General features: G+C 37.2%; 1 protein-coding gene across 1 annotated transcript in view; it reads left to right on the forward strand.

Moving 5' to 3' along the window:
• Positions 1 to 20,174, forward strand: part of WAPL (WAPL cohesin release factor) — a 128,889-nt gene that overhangs the window by 100,528 nt on the left and 8,187 nt on the right. The window contains exons 8-15 of the mRNA XM_054034191.1: positions 2,143 to 2,254; positions 7,239 to 7,466; positions 13,751 to 13,862; positions 15,077 to 15,174; positions 15,608 to 15,684; positions 16,797 to 16,972; positions 17,298 to 17,413; positions 19,885 to 20,046. Of these exons, the coding sequence (XP_053890166.1) occupies positions 2,143 to 2,254; positions 7,239 to 7,466; positions 13,751 to 13,862; positions 15,077 to 15,174; positions 15,608 to 15,684; positions 16,797 to 16,972; positions 17,298 to 17,413; positions 19,885 to 20,046 (1,081 nt within the window). The remainder of the gene's footprint in view (positions 1 to 2,142; positions 2,255 to 7,238; positions 7,467 to 13,750; positions 13,863 to 15,076; positions 15,175 to 15,607; positions 15,685 to 16,796; positions 16,973 to 17,297; positions 17,414 to 19,884; positions 20,047 to 20,174) is intronic.

The raw sequence follows: 20,174 nt of genomic DNA on the forward strand, positions 1-20,174 counted from the left end.
ATTCTGCCAACAGTCTGTTCTTTATTTCCTATTGCGAATGCCATAGCCCACATTGGTGCTCACTGCAGCTTTTGCAGGCCTGGGGTTAACTAGCAATCCTTCTTAGAATTCTAATGATGAAAAACATGAACATTAGATTATAGTCAGTCTTTTGTTAAATTTTGCTCATCTCTACATTTGCATCTTGCATTGTACAATTAAATCCTGTTCTTAACAGAAATGGAATTAGACGTATAAAATCTCATGTTGAAAATATTTATTCATGATCACTGTTTGTTTTCTACAGTTTGTGAACCTAAAAATACCAAGGAGAATGGTTCTATAGCTATATAAAAATCCCTTTTATCTTCCATACTGGTATAGTTCTTTGTGTACAGCTGTGGCAAAACTGCAATTATTGCAGAAGAAAACCTTGAACTGTAGATTTAGATGACAGTGAAATTTTATCTGGCATCCTGAGATGTATCAAAAACAGCTATAGAACTTTAAAAAGCAGTTATTAAATCAAGAGTTTCCTCCGGGTAACTCAACAAATTGCAGTAATGTTGATTGATTTAACATAACTTGCAGAAATCTCAGTCCTCCTGTTTGAGTTATTTATATATGCAATTATGTAAATAAACAATATAACTAAGAATTTTAGAATTAAGTTATTCACACTAGGGATGCAAAATGTTAACCAGTTAACCAGTAAGCATTAGTCTTAACGGTTAACCCGCCTTAACTGTTAACCCCTTGGCCGGCCAGCTGACCCCAGCAGCCCTGCGCCAGCCGGAGCGGGCCCAGCCTTAGCCGCTTAATCAGATAACCATTTAAATACTTTTAAATCATTTAAATGGTTAACTTTTTAAACTGTATTTACACCCCTAATTCACATTCAATACACGGAGTCTCTGTAAACTTTCAAAATTTCTTTTAAATCTTGTTGTTTACTTCTGAAGTTATATAGGGTTTCACTTGTACTCATTGGAGGAAAGTTCAGTCAACGAATTGCAAGGTGTGTGTTTTCCAAAGAAAATGATATATAGGGGTAAGGATAGCAGTAGACTTAGGAGAATTAGAAGCCTTGTTGTCAAGCTGAACCTCTTTGAATGCTGTTGCTGTGATTGGAGACTGTAAAAGATCTAAACATGACGTTCTCATATGACTTTTAAAGGTTGCTTTGGTTTCATAGAGGACTTTTTTATTTTCCTTGCACCTTTTGGAGACATTTAAGCTTTTAATTTTTAATTATAAAGGTAAGGAAATATAGTCTCCTTAAAACAAAATTGAGTATAGTACTAAGAAACTTCACAAATTTTAAAGGAACACTTTTGTAAAACCTATATGGTAGGCTGTGCTGGGTACACCTGAAAATTCAGACAGTCGTAACTAGAGCTATGAAAAGCAACCTAAAAAAAAAAAAAAAAAAAAAAAATTGTATGTGAGGGAAGAGAAGGAACAAAAACACCCCCAAATCCATGACTACCCATTCTAAGCAGGCATTTTGAATATTGACGCAAGAGGGGAGGATCTGAAGTAAGAGAGGTGTGCGTACCTGATGGTTTGGGGGGCAGAGCCTTCTTTTTCCTCTGGTTCAAAAGTGATTTCTTGGGTTATTCCAAACTTTCCCCACCGAAATCCAATCTTCCTCCTGGCCATAGATTAGCTATGTGAAACTTCAGGATAAACTGGTATTTCACAATATTGCATGGAGAGGAGGGATTACAAATAGTTAGGCATATAATAGAAACAGTTTTTAACTTTAACCAGGGTGTCAATTCACAATACACTTTTCTTGATCTTCTTCACCAAGTTGGTGTCTTACTAGTGAAGGTTTTTCTTTCAACTAAAAGTTGTTCCTAAAACACTTGATGTTACCCATTTGCATCCCTATTGTAGCTAACATTAAAAGAAGAAACCAGACTTAGCCCAATATGAGTAAGCAACCCTAAAATAGAATGCTGCATATCTTCACCATTTGAGATTGGCGGTAAACCTTACAAGAATATATATATAACAAGCCTTTTTATCAGCTCACAAACAGTTGGATTTTCTGATGTACACATGTTAATGTTCATAAGACTTGTTTGCTTAACTAGCCTTTTTTTTAAATACATGTAGTGACTTTCAAACACATTAATGCCTGCCTGTTTTTTCCAGTGTTATTAGCTTGGCGACAAAGTGCGCCATGCCCAGTTTCCGAATGCACCTGAGAGCACATGGAATGGTAGCCATGGTCTTCAAAACACTGGATGACTCCCAACACCACCAGGTATTCAAATTTCATGTATCCTATGTAATTAGTTAGTTTCAAGTCACATTGGGATTGATGTACATAAATGAATGGAGATGGTAGAAATATAGAAATGTATTTATTAGGTTTTTAGTATAGATTGATTGCATTTGTTTAGCATTTTTCTGGAAATATTGGCCCGACTTTAGAAGTCTACACAGAAACATAACATGGGAAATTCAAGAGAGTGCATGTGTTCTCTTGCGTGCAATCAAAGGTAGCAGAAACTCTTGATTTCTCTGTCTCTCTCCCCCCCCCCATCCTTCCACACACACTCCCCTCTCCCCCCAATCCTTCCCCACACACTTTTTTTTGAGGCTTGATAAAGCTTGTTTAAAATTCATAGTCTTAAAAACTTTGGGGCTGAGTTTAGGTTTATGATTTCAAATCTTTATCCATTTTAAGTATAATACTACCTTTATTCATTACATTTAGTTTAAAAGTAGTACTTAGAAAAGTTAACACTAATATTCTATTTTTCTTCCCAATTTCATTCTAGTAAAAATAAAGAATAATCCAGATATTTATCTCCAAACTTAAACTCGTCAGTGTAAAATAGCTTGAATGTAGATACTCTCCTTTTTTCCTTTATAGTTGTCTACAGTGTGTGCATGCTATGCTAGTGTTGTTAAGCAGTGCTGTAAGTTGTAGAGTGGCACAGCATTAACTAGTAATGAAAGATCTTCTTGAAAGAATTCAGCTACCCTAACCAGTGAGATGAAACTGAAGCTATACGAGTTTTTCCTATTCCCCCAAACCGCACAAGTTGGGTTCAGCTTCAGTGGAAAACCATTTCTAAGACTTGTAGCTGCAATTATTTTTTTCCCCAAGACATTAGTGGAGAATGCTATGAGGAGGGATTGTTACAGAAACTGATTTTGGAAACATCCATTTGATCCTTTGTGTAGTTAATAAATCTTGTCCAACCAGCTGTTTCTTTGACCTCTATTGTATGTTGACTTGACAAAATACATGCGAGAACAATGTTGAATTTGCTGTCTTCCCACAAGCAATCAAATAGTGGTCATGAATGGCATGGAAATGCTAATAAGTACATTTTAAAATTAAATAAGATCTCATTCCTTTGTAGTCATGAAACTGAGGGTAGCCAAACACAGGCAATTTCTGTGTGACAGAAAAGTTGTTGAGGGAGTAACTTTGAGCTCATTGTTTTGACTAATGCATGGTACGCATGTGCAATAACCTCTTCTACTATGTTGTCTTTAACCATTGCCATCACTACTTTATTTTTAGATGAACTAAAACACCAGTTTCAAAAAAGTTCTTGCAATATACGATTGCAGGAAAAAAACACAAAACATTTAAATTGTTACTTTTTTCCAGAAATATATTTGACCCAGTAAACCTCCACTTTCAATATGTTGAAAAGAAATTTAGGTATTCATATAATGTCTTTTAAATGTATTTTAGATATAAGAACTAAGACATTCTGAATGGCTAATTTTATGTCTGTCAATAATTGTGTAATATTCTGTAACTGGAGATGAATATTTATGCTTTACATAAAATAATCCCACTGCATACTTCCTCACTGCTGTTGCATTTAACATCTGTGTTTCACTAACATTTTTAATTTTGTTCAAATGATTAGAAATAGATTTTGCCCCCCAAGTCTCAACAAGAGCAACACAGAATTCAAGCCCATCCTAAAGAAAATGGGGAAACAGTTACTTCAAAATAGAAAAATGGGCCTACCATATGGCATTGTGTCCATTTCATGACATAGGTAGTGCTAACCTCACTTGAATTTAGAAAGGTTTTGAAAAAGGAAACTTCATATATATGCACATTTTTGTAACTATTTATAGTTTGGGAAAGAGAAAAAGCTTTGCCCCAAATGACAACATAGTTGGAAATAAATGTTGATGATCAATTATTACTTCCACTGCAACTATACTCTATAATGGATTTGAGAAAATAAGATTGTTAGTTTACCTTACGAGTGTATGAAATAGTAGTTGCGATGAATAAATTATTTTGTGCCCAGTAGGCACAATAAAATTACCAGTTATCTCAGAGTTATTCTCAAATACAAATTGTCTTCTTTGAAAAATACTTGCTCCACCTAATTAGTAATCAAGAAACTGCAGTTTAAATACCAGCTTAACTATCTTTTTCAGAATATGCTGTGAATGCTTCAGAGTAGTAGATTATTTTTTAAATAAAAAATGTTTTTATGAACATTGTCAGTAGTTACATACAAAAACGTGTCTCTAATGTCTTGAACATGTGAATAATTCAGAAATATAGAATAAATTGAAATATAATGCTAGACCTTTGAAAAGTACCATCTGTTCCCACAAGCTGGAATATAAATAGAATGAGAACAAGGAGACAAAGATCAAAATTCTTCTGAGTGGGAGTAATTGGCCTGCAGTTTTTGGTGTGTATGTAACAAGAGTTGAAGGTGTATCTCTTCCTTCCCTCCCCCCCCCCTCCCCCCCAACCCTATTAGAGGCATAAGTTGCAATTCCATAGTCAAGGTTGCCTTCAGACTTCTGTTATAATCCCTATTTTTTACCCATCTCTTCTCTTTTTTCCCCCTCCCCTCTCCAATGTTTGTTTGGAGGAATCATTTCTCTGAAAATCTGCATTGTTAAAATAGATTTTCCCAGAAAATATTCTCTAGACGTCATAGCCCTAACATTCAAATCTTTATACTGTGATGAATCCAGAATTAGGATTTTATAAAATCTTGCATCACTGACCCCCTCACCCTATTCCTCAGCATCTCTTCTCATCATAGGCTTGTGTTCAGAACTCCTAAACTGACCCGTGTAGATTTGCGTGCGCGTGCACACAATAGTTTTCTGGCGTTGAGCTAAACCTTTTAAGCAAATATTCAAAATGAACCAAATCCCTGTCAGGCAGACTAGTGTATAAAGATGTGTACACATGACATGACCAAGCTGCTTAAATGAGCTAGGGATTTATAATCTTTCTGAGGTATAAAATAACCCTCCTTTACTTGCTCATAGTGTCTTAAGGAGGGTCCTGCTGTCCTAGGGCTCCCTGGCACCCAGGTTATCTTTCTGCTTATTTCCCACCTGTCCCATGTCATCTCACCTACCCCTCTGCTTCCCCACATAGCTCCCAGCTTCTCTGCTTGTCTACTTCACTGAAGCCTTTGGGAGGCTTATCAGCTCCCTTAGCAGATTCATTGGCTTAAATAGGTTTTCTATGTGCACACGCACAGAAACCTTGAGCTCTTCCATTGCTCCTACCGTCTTTATCCCCCTCCCTCAAACTCTACTTCTATGCTACTCATTGATACCCCCCAACATAACCACTCCAACACAGTCTAAACCATCTATCTCTCTCTCTCCCTCCCCCACCCTCCAGGCTGTGTCCTTTGTTGTGGTCCAGTTTAAACATTTAAAACTGGACTTGGGGGCTGTGTGGAAATGGCAGGAAATAGGGGTTGGAGAATGGAGGGAGGGAACTGGTGCAGTATGAATGCAGAAGAAGCTGAATAGCGGGAGTACACTGGAGGGGGATGGGCAGCAAAGGCCTGGGGGGTTAGCAAGAAGGCTTTTGAAGTTAGGGGTGTCTGTCCTCACAGAGATCTTAGCATGTCTCTAGAGCAGTTGCCTTTAGGTTGTGGTATAAAGGCAGTCACCCTGTTGATCTTTTGAGGTCTGCATACAAACAGCCAAGCCTTTAATTTGAAGAAGTGCCCATTCCTCTCTTTCTGTTCCATCTGACCCAGCCCACTGTTGATCAGTTCCTTTCCCTTCAGATGTCAACAGGGTCAGCACCTTCTTTGAGGGTTTCTGGAAGGTGTTTGCCCAGCAGAGCTCTTAGCTCCATGAAAGTTCTGCTTACTGCTTGGAGGTCCACTGGAACGGTGGACAACTAATTATAAACTCAAGAAAAGTGCTGACTTTGCACGATGAGGAGCAGGTGGGGTCGGTAACCAATAGACTGACCCTTTTCATGTTTACTCTCTGCCTACCCTCCCACCTCTGGCACCCTGGCCCAGATCCATAACAATATTTAGGTTTCCAACTTCCATTGATTTCAGTGGAAGTTAGGAAACTAAATATCTTTGTGCATCTGAGCCCTGTGACCTCTCTCTACTTCTTTGAATCCCCTTGAGGATTTGCTGTTGCATTCTTGAGGAAGGGTGGGGTGGCGTCCCTCTCTTTTTATCAAGGAGGGGCCACTGTTCACACCCCCCCCCCAATTCTCCAGAGGATGAAAACATTAGGGGGAAGACCTCAGCTCTTCGCTCACTTAGTGGAGGATGGGTTCTTGCCTAGCTTCTTGGGGCAAGACTGGGGAAGCCTTACCTCAATGGGTACAGTTTTCCTGGGTTTGGGGAATCCCCACGTCAGACTTCACTAAGAATTTGAGGCTCTGTGCTAGGAATCCCTAACCAAGTTTAGACAGTGATTCCCTGCTCACTGGGTTGGTAATCATATGACCCTGCCCTCATCCCTGAAGCCTTTGCTACCTTCTTTTCTATCTCCTCTCTCTCATCTTCCTCCTAGCTAACCAGAATTTCACTCCCTGCCAACCAGTATCCCCAGCACCCCTGCTGCTCCCCTTCTCTCCTGTCCCTTCCATAATTTCCTTCTGCATTGCCACCTCCTCATGAAATTTCCATCTGCTATCCCCTGCTTTTCTCTCTGCAACACTGACTGCTTTGGGGTAAATTTCAAATGCTTTGCATCTCTAGCAGGATTTTGTAAAATGAATTAAGTGATTTGTGCTTTGCCTACATTGGCCAGGAAAACGGTGTTAGTATCTTGCTAGAAAGAACAGTGTTCAGACACAGTTATAGTTACTAGCTTCAGTGCTGGCATAGGCAAAGTCTGACAAATTTCTCTCCCAAATCACCAACTTTGTCTATTTAAAAAATCTTCATGTTTAAGTGCTGTACATACTTCATCTAGCACAAGTATTGCTACAATTTTATATTTATCTTTTTGTTTTCAAGAATCTGTCACTTTGCACAGCAGCTCTTATGTACATCCTGAGTAGAGATCGTTTGAACATGGATCTAGACAGAGCTAGTCTAGATCTGATGATTCGGCTTTTGGAGCTAGAGCAAGACGCTTCTTCTGCCAAGCTGCTAAATGAAAAAGACATGAACAAAATTAAGGAAAAAATACGGAGGCTCTGTGAAACTGTCCACAACAAACATCTTGATCTTGAAAACATCACGGTGGGTCTCATGATTGTGTTTGAAGGATCTGTTTTAAAACTAATCTAAAGTGAAATGCTTGGTAAAATGAAATTTATTAGCAGCAGCTATCTTTCAATTCTAGTTATTTTAGCAGCAGCTGTCTTTCAATTCTAGTTATAACTATTTACCTTGTGCCTTGTGATGCTGTATTAGAGGGCCAAGAGTAGTCTGAAATTTCATCTATTTTCTTTGTAGAATATCTTATATGCAGTATGTACTTTTTCATTTTTAAATTTCCAAATTCTCTTCTAGAACAAGGCTACTCTAATTCTATACAATAAGCTACAATAGTTCTGCAGTTGTCTGCAGTTCACCAAATTATAGTCCTATTGTAGCTAGTAACAGGTTTGTAATTATTTCAGAGAGCTTATAAAATTTTGATAGCAGTATTTGGTTCCAGACTGTTTGTGTCAGAGTTTTGATCTACTATATATGTTTAATATGTTATGCATCAAAATTAGGTAAAAATAACAGTAATGGTTGGTCTGTAGACGGGGTAAAATTCGCAGTTAAAGCTGAAATTATTCTCAGATGTGTTGCATCAACAAGTACACCTCTACTTCGAAATAACGCTGTCCTCTGGAGCCAAAAAATCTTACCGTGTTACAGGTGAAACCGTGTTATATTGAACTTGCTTTGATCCACCGGAGAGCGCAGCGCGCCCCCCCCCCCCCCGAGCACTGCTTTACCACGTTCTGTCCAAATTCGTGTTATATCGTGTCGCGTTATATCGAGGTAGCGGTGTAGTTGGATAATTGCGCAATACCCAAGCGTAATGTGATGAGGTAAAGATTTTGACTCTTCTTCTAAATATCCTTGCTTTTCTTGCTCTTTTAAAGTTCTTACATAAGAACTGTCATCCCAGATCGGACCAGCAGTCCAATTATTCCAAAATCTTGCTTCCAACAGTGGCCAATACCAGATTATTCAGGTGCTTTCCTTTTTTATACAGTGGTGGTGGAAAGCCCAAAAAGATGCTGAAAAAAGAGGAGGGGGAAATTCTTTTGCTGTTTGCGTACTGTTCAAATGCCAGTTTTGTCAATGGATTGTTTGACTAAACTTTAACCAACCCTTTTGTACTTCTAATACACATTTCTAGCACTCTGAAATAGAATGTATATATACCATTTTGATATGATGTAAAAATACATGAACAATTTATATATCCAATTTGGTGGCCACAGTATAAACTGCAGTGTATTTCTAAATTGTGTATATACAAATAGCACTTGACTTCGGTTGTAAGATCTTCTAAAAGCCTAACAAACTTTTTTTTAAGTGTAAAGTAGGGCTGTCGATTAATCACAGTTAACTCAAGTGATTAACTCAAAAAATTAATCATGGTTTAAAAAAATTAATTCCAATGAATCAGTTTTAATCGCCCTGTCAGCAATAGAATACCGAGTGAAATTTATTAAATATTTTTGGATGTTTTTCCACATTTTCAAATATATTGATTTCAGTTACAACACAGAATGCAAAGTGTACAGTGCTCACTTTATATTACTTTTGATTAAATATCTACACTGTAAAAATGACAAAGTATTTTTCAATTCAACTCATACAAGATCTTTATGGTGAAAGTGCAACTTACAAATGTAATTTTTTTTATGTAACTGCCCTCTAAAATAAAACAATGTAAAACTTTAGAGCCCAAATGTCCACTCAGTCCTACTTCTTGTTAAGCCAATCGTGAAGACAAACAAGTTTGTTTACATTTACGGGACATAATGCTGACTGCTTATTATTTACAATGTCACCTGAAAGTGAGAACAGGCGTTGGTATGGCACTTCGGTAGCCATCATTACAAGGTACTTGCATACCAGATATGCTAAACATTCTTGTGTCCCTTCATGCTTCAGCCATCATTCCAGAGGTTATGCTTCCATGTGGATGACGCTCATTAAAAAAATAATACATTAATTAAATTTGTGACTGAACTTGGGGGGAGAATTGTATGTCTCCTGCTCTGTTTTACCCACATTCTGCCATATATTTCATGTTATAGCAGTCTCAGATGATGGCCCAGCACATGTTGTTTATTTTGAGAACACTTTCACTGCAGATTTGACAAAACTCAAAGAAGGTACGAATGTGAGATTTCTAAAGATAGCTGTGGCACTCAACCCAAGGTTTAAGAATCTGAAGTGCCTTCCAGAATCTGAGAGGGAATACGTGTGGAGCATGCTTTCAGAAGTCTTAAGAGGAACACTCCAATGCGGAAACTACAGAACCCTTACTACCAATAAAGAATATCAATCTTCTGCTGGTGGCATTGGACTCAGATGATGGAAATGAACATGCGTCAGTAGGCACTGCTTTGGATCATTATCTAGCAGAACCTGTCATCAGAATGGACGCATGTCTTCTGGAATGGTGGTTGACGCATGAAGAGACATATGAATCTTCAGAGCATTTGGCACATAAATATCTTGTGACGTTGGCTGCAACAGTGCCATGGGAATGCCTGTTCTCACTTTCAGGTGACGTTGTGAACAAGAAGCAGCCAGTATTATCTCCTGCAAATGTAAACAAATTGTCTGAGCGATTGGCTGAACAAGAAGTAGGACTGAGTGGAGTTGTGGGCTCTGAAGTTTTACATTGTTTTATTTTTGAATGCAGGTTTTTTAACATAATTCTGCATTTGTAAGTTCAACTTTTATGATTAAGAGAGTGCACTATAGCATTTGCAATGGGGGAATTGACAAATACCATTTCTTTTGTTTTTTACAGTGCAAATATTTGTAATAAAAATAAATATAAACTGGGCACTATACCGTTAGTATTTTATGTTGTAATTGAAATCAAGATATTTGAAAATGTAGAAAACATCCAAAAATATTTAAATAAATGGTATTCTGTTATTGTTTAACAGTGCGATTTAGTCGTGATTAATTTTTTTTTTAATCGCTTGACAGCCCTAATTTAAAGCTGCTGGGATGAGACTTCTCTTGTTAGTTTCATTTTAGCACGAATAATAGTAGATAGGTTAAAGCAGCAATGAGTCCTGTGGCACCTTATAGACCAACAGATGTATAGGAGCATGAGCTTTCGTGGGTGAATACCCACTTCTTCGGTTGCATCTAGTAGTCTATAAGGTGCCACAGGACTCTTTGCTGCTTTTACAGATCCAGACTAACACGGCTACCCCTCTGATAATAGGTTATAAGCCTTTCAAAATTTTATGTTTAAAAGAAATGTGAACACACTGAGTAGGACCTTGGACTAGCTGGACCACTGGTCTGATCTGGAACAGTACAACTGATACTGTGGTATGTTACCACTAGATGATATGACTAATATAACCTGTATTTCAGTGTAACAAATGTTACTATAAGCTTTAGTTTTTTCTCAGTGTTACATTGTTTAATGCTTTTTAGGTTTTTTGTTTTTGAATTTTACCACAATTTTTTATCAGTCTGATACTTTTTTTTAAATCAGTTTTCATCAAAAATCTGTGGATTGACGTTGTTAGAGGCATTATCTCTAGACATAATGTCTTCAGCTGTTAGCAGTTATCTCCAAGTTACATTACGTGTTCCATTTTACACCAGGTTAAAAGAAAGCATGCCTTGCTTGAGGTGGTTTTTCCATGTATATGTTTCTTTTGGTAATTTTGTCATTCTTCCACTCAGTTTTCTCAAACTTTCAGTTATGGAACAAATTGTGAAATTGGCATTAGAAGACTGTATTCTATATCGGTGAAAGGAGTAGAATTGTTTTAAGGAAAATAATCTGACCATATGGCTGCTAGCTACAGCTAAGGGGTTTATGATGACATAATGCAATATGGTTGGCATTTCAGTTTTAGGTTGATTAGTATTTCATAGGCTTTTATAGCACCTGGTTGTGGACCTAAGAATTTTCTGGTCTTCAGATGTCCTGAGGCTGAATTGGAGGCCAATTTTATTAGTTTTAACTTGGCTGTTTAGTTCACAGCTAAACAAACAACCTTAAGATATTGATGCCAAATAAATTGCGTTTCCAGGCAACATCCAGTCCTGAAATGTCCACCTACAAAGTGGTGGCATTCTCAGAGTCCTATTCCATGTCTGTTCTGGCACCAAGAAGACTGACTTGGTTGACATAATTTTTACCAAATATAATGCTAATTCTGACTAGACTATTAATCTCCTGTTTTGCCTTCCCAAATCCTCATTGTAGATATAAGTGGTCTTTGAGTATTCATTGCACAGGCTCAGATATTTAGGAAGTTACCTAAATGTGTAGCCTTTGGGATCAGAGTAAGGGGAGTGTCATTTCCACTCAAGAATTATCAAAATGGATTAGATTTTGCACTGAATATGTGATGCCTTGTTTCGGGTGTCAGTACTTCAATTTAGAACTCATTCTTCTAGGGTGAAGGAAGTTGTCTCTGGAACACTTCCATCATAGCAATCTGCAGGACTGCTATTTGAAGTTCTGTTCAGAATTTTACACAACATTACTCACTCCATTTGTTTGTGGACTTGGATTGCTTTGGAAGGGCAGTTCTATGTTCTTTGTTTAAATCGAACTCATTAATTCATCTCCCAAAATATTGTGTTGAGATATTGTCACCACTGAGAGTATATGGAGGCTACATCAAGGATGAAAAGACATTTATTTGCCTGTAACCAGTTATTTGGGAGGGAGATTCTGCATATTTACTCTAATCTTCTACCTTCCCCGCTTCCTTTAAGAGCGACACTTTAAGAATGTTGGCCTTCAGTGGATGTGTCTGAGGCCACATAGGGTATGTCTGCAGTGTTTTGGAGCTTGTGGGAGCCAAAGTCTCCCAGCTGGGTTGGACTAGCTGGGCTCACTCTAGTGCTCCAAAATGCTGTGCACAACAATACCCTATGTGGCCCCAGATCCTTCCATTGAAGGGTCCATAGCTGTATCCATCCATCAGTTCCATAGCTGCATAAACAGTGCTTCAAAGTTGTGGTTCAGGCATGAAGCCTAGAAGTGGGGTGGTCTTCAGTTACCTCTACTGAAAACCTTTCCTCTTTTATCTGCTCTTTTATTTGTTGTATTTATGTAGTGCACATGAAATTACTAGATTTGTTTATGGCCTAGGGTTTGATTTACCTGTATCCTTAGTGTATGATGTAAATATCAGTATTTTGTTGTCCAGTTCTCTGTAGCTTTAAATTATCTGTGCAAGATAGGTTACATAACTTTTGTTTCTGTCCATGGTTGCTGCACTGGCATTAGCCTTACTAAGGCAATCATCAAAATAAAATCTAAAATGGTTCAGCTCATGGATGCACATGTTTTGGTAAGAACATGGCAGGGAGTAATGATTTGGTAAATGTAACTTTTTTTTAATCTAAACATTTTATGGTAGGAATGAGGTATAGTGGTAACCCTCAAACTTTTCAATGTTCGCAGTATTTCTGGCGTGTCCTAAGTATTCTTTATTCTAAGTTTAGAAAATATTGTAAATACTGGAAGGTTTTTCCCCTAGTGAGTCGTTGTTGTCCTGCTAATTTACAAATAAATAATAAACATTTTTTAATAGTGTAAAGTCAAAACATTTTCAGCAAGAGGAGACAGCTAACCTATCTGGAAGACAGAGAAGAAGTGTTTTCTGTGGCTTGCCTTATTTTCTGCTGCCTGGCTGATTTGGCCATTTCCTTCCTCAGTTTGGTGTTTGATAACAGGAAGTGCAAATGAAAGGAGACAGTTTGACTCTTTTAAAATACTGGCAAAATTGAGAAATATAAAAATGAAAGTGCAAAAGTATTTTTGCTCTTCCCTTGTCAGTATTCAATCAAGCTTCTTTTAAACACTTGCCAGTTTGGCTTGCTCCCTCTGGTGGCTGATCTACACAGAACTTTTGTTCAGTTAGGTAATGGGACGATAAACTTCCAGTGAGCTTTATGGAGTTCTTTGAGGTAAACACTGAAATGACTTTATTTTGATAGTAGCCATGACTCTTAAGTTCCCCAAAACATAGAAATATAGACTTTGAACTACAGGTTTCACTCTGCATATCTCTAGTCAATTGCTTCCAATAGACTTGTGGTGTGGATGCCATACGGGACAGGAGAGGCGTCTGTAATGTTTGTCAAACTGTTGTTCACTCATGAAATGATTTCTGTAGCTAAACAGTAGTACAATTTCTTGTTAATTCATGGATTCAAAATGATTGCATATTTTAAAGGCCCTAAGGTTATTTTTTTAAATATAAGGTATTTTTATATGCTGTGATGCTGTTGTCAATAGCTGTTGGTAATGGAATTACTTTACTAATTCTAGATTCTGACTTTTTCAGACTGGGCATTTGGCAATGGAGACACTACTGTCTCTCACCTCAAAACGAGCAGGGGACTGGTTTAAAGAAGAGCTGCGACTTCTAGGTGGTCTTGATCATATTGTAGATAAAGGTATGTTGAATATGTTTCGTTTCTGATGCATTGAAAAGTATAAATGAATTAGACATAGATTTATGAGGGGAAGATTTTCCCTTAATTTGTCAGCTTTTCTTAATTTCTATTATCGTAAGAGGAAAGAAAAAATGTGCATCTTCTACTTAAACTTTCAAAAAGTATTAAAATTCCACATCAGATTGTTGGGAAAAATTAATGCCTCATTAAAGTGTAGCAAGTTGCATTGAAAACCGATTGAATTCTAAATAGATAATGGGTGTGTTGTTATTTCAGCTGGATAATAGGATACCAGTTGGGCAACTTAGGAGTTTGGGTTTTGAGGAGTTGTCTTACTTATATACCATGTCTGGGTATTAGAATTCTGTTACTTCACAAAGCACCAGCGATACCCCATTCTAGAATACTGTCTCCTATTCCGGACACATTTTCTTTCCGAGAAAGTCCAAAGAAAGCTAGCTCTTCAGGAAGACTTGAGTTTGAGCTCCTTTAAGATATTTGTACGTGCACTTTGCTCAAAGTGTGGTGAAAATATGGGAAGGAAGGCCTGTGTTAAAATAAATATCAATGAGTTGGAGAAGGCTAGCTCTTGAAATTGAGTAAAATAAAGTAAAAAAGCAATGAGGTGGTGTTGAGAATTTTGAGATGCAAACTTGCTAATTCCTTATGTCTCTTTGGTTTCACTTCAAAAGGTTTGTATTGTACATTGTTAGATATCTCTGCTTCTTTAATAGTATAAAATGTGCTGAATAATCTACAGTTCTGTGCCATAGGAGTTTGCTGCAGAATCTCGTTGGTCAATAGAAAAATAAACTTTTTTTTTTTCTCCTCTTGACAAACCTATTTAAGTGTTTTCCATCTTTTAAATAGTAGTATTCACATCATTATGGTTTGGCAGCTGATGTTTTGTGTTACTTTGGCATACATAAAATGTCTGAGACCATACTAAAAATATTTCTTTAAAAATTTCTTTAAAAAAAGTTTCTTTAAAAAATTACTGTGATAAATAGAACTTTTTAAAAATAGTATTTTTGAAATACTAATTTATTTTATGATCATCACACTCCTGTTAATAAAGCAACTTTGTAAAAGTGTGACAAATAGGGTTGATGAGGTATTGGGAGAATTGTTATTACTGTATGCATTGCTCTTTGTACTTTTACAAGTACAGGTTTCAGAAAGACCTCTTTAATGCTGCTCTCTTTATTACTTAGTCAAAGAATGTGTGGATCACCTAAGCAGTGACGAAAATGAAGAGAAATTGGTTGCTTCGTTATGGGGAGCAGAAAGATGTTTACGGGTCTTAGAAAGTGTAAGTATGAGCAGATATACTGTCTTCCTGATGGGATAATTGATTAATTTTTTTCTGCTGCATTATTGCATAGAGTTCCCCTGTTTATGATACCAGAGATGGTTTGTGTGAGACTTGGTCTGCAAAATGAGATGGTGGGGTTCTGTATGACCTAACCGAGATGTGCATTCTGTGGTGTTCTGTAGGGCCAGGTACAAGATAAAATCATAGGAAAATACTGTCACAAAAACGGTAAAAATGCACATGGAGAATGAGGTTTTCAAGTGGCAATTTCAGTCTTGCCTTCTGACTGGTTTTTGTAAATATTGATGAAGAAATATAATAGTGAGTAAAGAAGAGAAATATTGTGTGTTCACTGTTCCTTCCCTCTTCCAACAAAAGGTTAATCCTAATACTGTTTGTTTGTTTGTTTTTTGTTTTTTTTCCTTTTTAGGTAACCGTGCATAACCCAGAGAATCAAAGCTACTTGATAGCATATAAAGACTCTCAGCTCATAGTCTCGTCAGCTAAGTAAGTTCTCATAAAATGATATTTCAGGCTTTCTTGTACGTGGTATGACAAAAATAAAAACAGGCCATGGCTACAATGTATACTTATTCCCCTAGAATTTCCGAATATTGCTACAACCTGTGGAACTGAAATGGTGGTAGCTAAGTGAATATAGACAAAATACTATCACTTGCCTGGAGCGCTCTCTCTACACTAGTGCTCGCAATGGTGGGAAATTGAATGTTCAAATAGTTTAGAATAAAACTCTTATGTTGCTACTATTTCTCTTCATAAGAAAAGTAGTAAATCTGTGCCAAATTCCTTTCTGTGCCAAGACTTTTTCTGGGAATATGAGGTGTGGACCATTAGGAAGCTCGTGCTGGTTACCTGATTTGCAAGCTGCCTGGGTTCTGATACAAGTGAGAGAAGCTGGCTATGTTCCAAAGGGGACAATATACCAGCTTAGAATTGGCATAGTGGAATTCTGTTCTTCTCTACACTTTGCCATCTGTGGAATATGGAGGAATTCTCAACTGGCCAGTTGCTACTAGATTGTATCCCTTTCATGACACTCGGAGGGTGCAAAGGAGATAAAACTGGGCTGAGAATCTGACCCTAACTAGCCAATGGAAGCATACTTTGGTATTAGTATCTCAAGCATGGTTGGCAGGTAAATCAGATAGATATCTTGAGTGACTACTTTAAAAAAAAAAAAAAATCTGCTATGTAGTGTTATATTTAGACCTTTGTGTGTTTGATTAGTTCCTGGTTCTCAACTGCATTTTCCCATTTTATCTGTAACTCTGCTGAAATTCATTAAATTATATGTTATGCTACATAAACTTGATCTAAAGTAAAGAATCAAGCTCATAGTCTAGGGTTGTCATTAAGTGTATTGTATCTTGGTGGAAAGTCAGTTGGCATTTATTTCATTATTGTGAAATGGAGGTAATTAACTCTGGCAAGTACAGAATAAAAAATCAATTTTAGAGTACATTTAGATAATATAGAACATATTTTGCATAAACATCACATTTATATAATTTTCTTCATCATGCACATATAATGAAAGATAAAATGCCCTAGTACTGTTAGTTACTTAATTATGTCTTATCTGCATTTTCCATCTTCAGAGCATTGCAGCATTGTGAGGAATTGATTCAGCGATATAACCGTGCTGAAGACAGCATCTGTTTACCATACAGCAAGCCTTTGCCTCACCAGAATGTAACTAACCATGTGGGTAAAGCAGTGGAAGATTGCATGAGGGCCATCATTGGTGTCTTGCTTAACTTAACAAATGATAATGGTAAGTGATCTTTTCAGAGCTTGCACTTGTATATCAAACAGTATAAGGTAGGCCATTCCTACCAACCGTGTTTAGCCTCCTAAGTTCTATAGTAATTTGCTCGTGTATGTTGGATCTTAGCAATACAGTGACCAGTAATTGTCACCAGAAATTGGATGGGGACTGGGAAATAGATTGTTAATAAGAGAAGTGTCTTGGACAAAGGATGCTAATTGGTTTTTAGAAAAGATTTGTTTTATTAATGTTTGCATGATATTAAAAAAATTGTTTACAAATTTAGAAGCTTGACCACATTCTTTTTTTTTTTTTTTTTTTTTTTAAACAGAGTGGGGCAGCACAAAAACGGGTGAACAAGATGGTTTGATAGGCACAGCTATGAATTGTGTGCTTCAGGTTCCAAAGTTCCTACCTCAAGAACAGAGATTTGATATTCGGGTGTTGGTAAGATAGCATTCTTTAAACTAAGAGTAGTAAAAAGACCCTTTGTTTCATTAATATAAAGAATGAGTTTGCCTTAGTCTTATGTGTATTGAACTGCTTCAGTTTTTCATGATAGCCATATTCTAAAGTTTTTACTGAGCTTTTTCTCAAGAAGATGTCACATTGAAGTCAATGGAAGCATTACCTGTGCATGGTCTGAGAAAACACTGTTTAATGACAGGTTTCAGAGTAGCAGCCATGTTAGTCTGTATCCGCAAAAAGAACAGGAGTACTTGTGGCACCTTAGAGACTAACAAATTTATTTGAGCATAAGCTTTCGGATGCATAGAAAGGAACACACAGAAAAGATATTTATACATACAGAGAACATGAAAAGGTGGGAGTAGCCATACCAACTGTAAGAGGCCAATCAATTGAGATGAGCTATCATCAGCAGGAGAGAGGGGAAAAAAAACCTTTGAAGTGATAATCGAGATGACCCATAGAAGGTGTGAGGATATTTTAACATGAGGAAATAGATTAAATTAGTGTAATGACCCAACCATTCTTAAAGCATTCTTAAAACTACAATACCCACCTGCTGAAGTGAAAAATCAGATTGACAGAGCCAGAAGAGTACCCAGAAGTCACCTACTACAGGACACGTCCAACAAAGAAAATAACACAACGCCACTAGCCGTCACTTTCGGCCCCCAACTAAAACCTCTCCAGCGCATCATCAAAGATCTACAACCTATCCTGAAAGATGATCCCTCACTCTCACAGATCTTGGGAGACAGACCAGTCCTCGCTTACAGACAGTCTCCCCAACCTGAAGCAAATACTCACCAGCAACCGCATGCCATGCAACATAAACACTAACCCAGGAACCTAACCTTGCAACAAAGCCCGATGCCAACTCCATCCACATAGCTATTCAAGTGACACCATCATAGGACCTAATCACATCAGTCATGCCATCAGGGGCTCATTCACCTGCACATCTACCAATGTGATATATGCCATCATGTGCCAGCAATGCCCCTCTGCCATATACATTGGCCAAACCAGATAGTCTCTACGCAAAAGAATAAATGGACACAAATCTGACATCAGGAATCATAACATTCAAAAACCAGTGGGAGAACACTTCAACCTCTCTAACCACTCAATGACAGACTTGAAGGTGACAATTTTGCAACAAAAAAACTTTAAAAACAGACTCCAAAGAGACTGCTGAACTTGAATTAATATGCAAATTAGATATTGAACAGAGACTGGGAATGGTTGGGTCATTACACTAATTGAATCTATTTCCTCATGTTAAAGTATCCTCACACCTTCTATGGGCCATCTCGATTATCACTTCAAAGGGCTTTTATTTTCTCTCTCCTGCTGATGATAGCTCATCTCAGTTGATTGGCCTCTTACAGTTGGTATGGCTACTCCCACCTTTCCATGTTCTCTGTATGTATAAATATCTTCTTTCTGTGTGTTCCATTCTATGCATCCGATGAAGTGGGTTTTAGCCCACAAAAGCTTATGCTCAAATAAATCTGTTAGTTTTTAAGGTACCACAAGTACTCCTGTTCTTGTCACTGTTTAATGACTTAAGGATTTGATGCCTAAACATAACCCAAATCATGAAAAATAAGAATTTCAGGAGTAACCAACGCTGCATTTGAAGGAATAAACTTGGCACTGTAAAAGGATTTTTAAGGTGCCCATTGTGACTACATGTAACAAAGCTTTTAAAAATTAAGTCAAACTCTGTTTAAAAAAAAAAAAAAGTTTTTGGGCATTCTATGTGCACACAAACAGATGTTTGACAGTACAAAGTGAGAGTTTAGAATGAAATGGGAGCCCTGCAGTACAAAATCTTTGTTGAAGAAGTAATCCATATATATTTAATGTGGTAAAAATCCACTGTTAATTGGGTGAACAAGAGACATCATCCTAGACTCACTTTAGAAGAAAATAGCTGTCTCATTTCAGTGTCCATTCTAGTTTAGAAGTACAGTATATGTAATGAGTTTGGGACAGGGTTTGTTTGAATCTACTTTGCTTCTCTTTTGACAGTACTGAAGTAAATTATGTGGCATAAATTGCAAAAGACAAAATGAATCGGCCAAGTTTTTCAAAAAAGTGAACCAAAAGTTAGGCTCCTAAATCTCTATTATAAATAAGGGGCCAGAGCTTCAAAAGTGTTGAGAGATGTTTTGTAGTCAGCATTCTCGAAAATCTGGCCATTTATTCAGGTGCCTAAATATGGGGATGTTGGAACTTAACTTCTGATTCTAATTTTTTTTTAAATTCGGCCATATTCTGTACATCAGACCATTTGATAAAGGAGTGCCCATACCTTGGTGAGCACCACACAGATAAAGTATAAAAATGGTATTTATCAGATGCACTGATGAATAAGATTCTTTTTGTTTTGGATTCTTTTTTTCTTCATTGTATATAATCTTCTTTGACTTTGATTCTTCCAGGGCTTGGGTCTGCTGATCAATCTGGTAGAGTATAGCGCTCGGAATAGACACTGTCTTGTCAATATGGAAACATCATGTTCTTTTGATTCATTCTGTTCAGGAGAAGGGGATGATAGCATAAAGATAACTGGTCAGATTGATGCTGTTCATGCTTTAGTACAGGTAAGTAGCAACTTTAGTCGCAAAACAGTTCTCCATGTAATATTAAAGTTACTTGCTTATGGCGGAAATGTGTGTTAACAAGCGGCAGTGTCATGTCAAAGGTTTTTAATTCCTGTGAACCTTACAAA

Source organism: Malaclemys terrapin, chromosome 7 (assembly GCF_027887155.1).
Source record: "Malaclemys terrapin pileata isolate rMalTer1 chromosome 7, rMalTer1.hap1, whole genome shotgun sequence".
NCBI lineage: Eukaryota > Metazoa > Chordata > Testudines > Emydidae > Malaclemys > Malaclemys terrapin.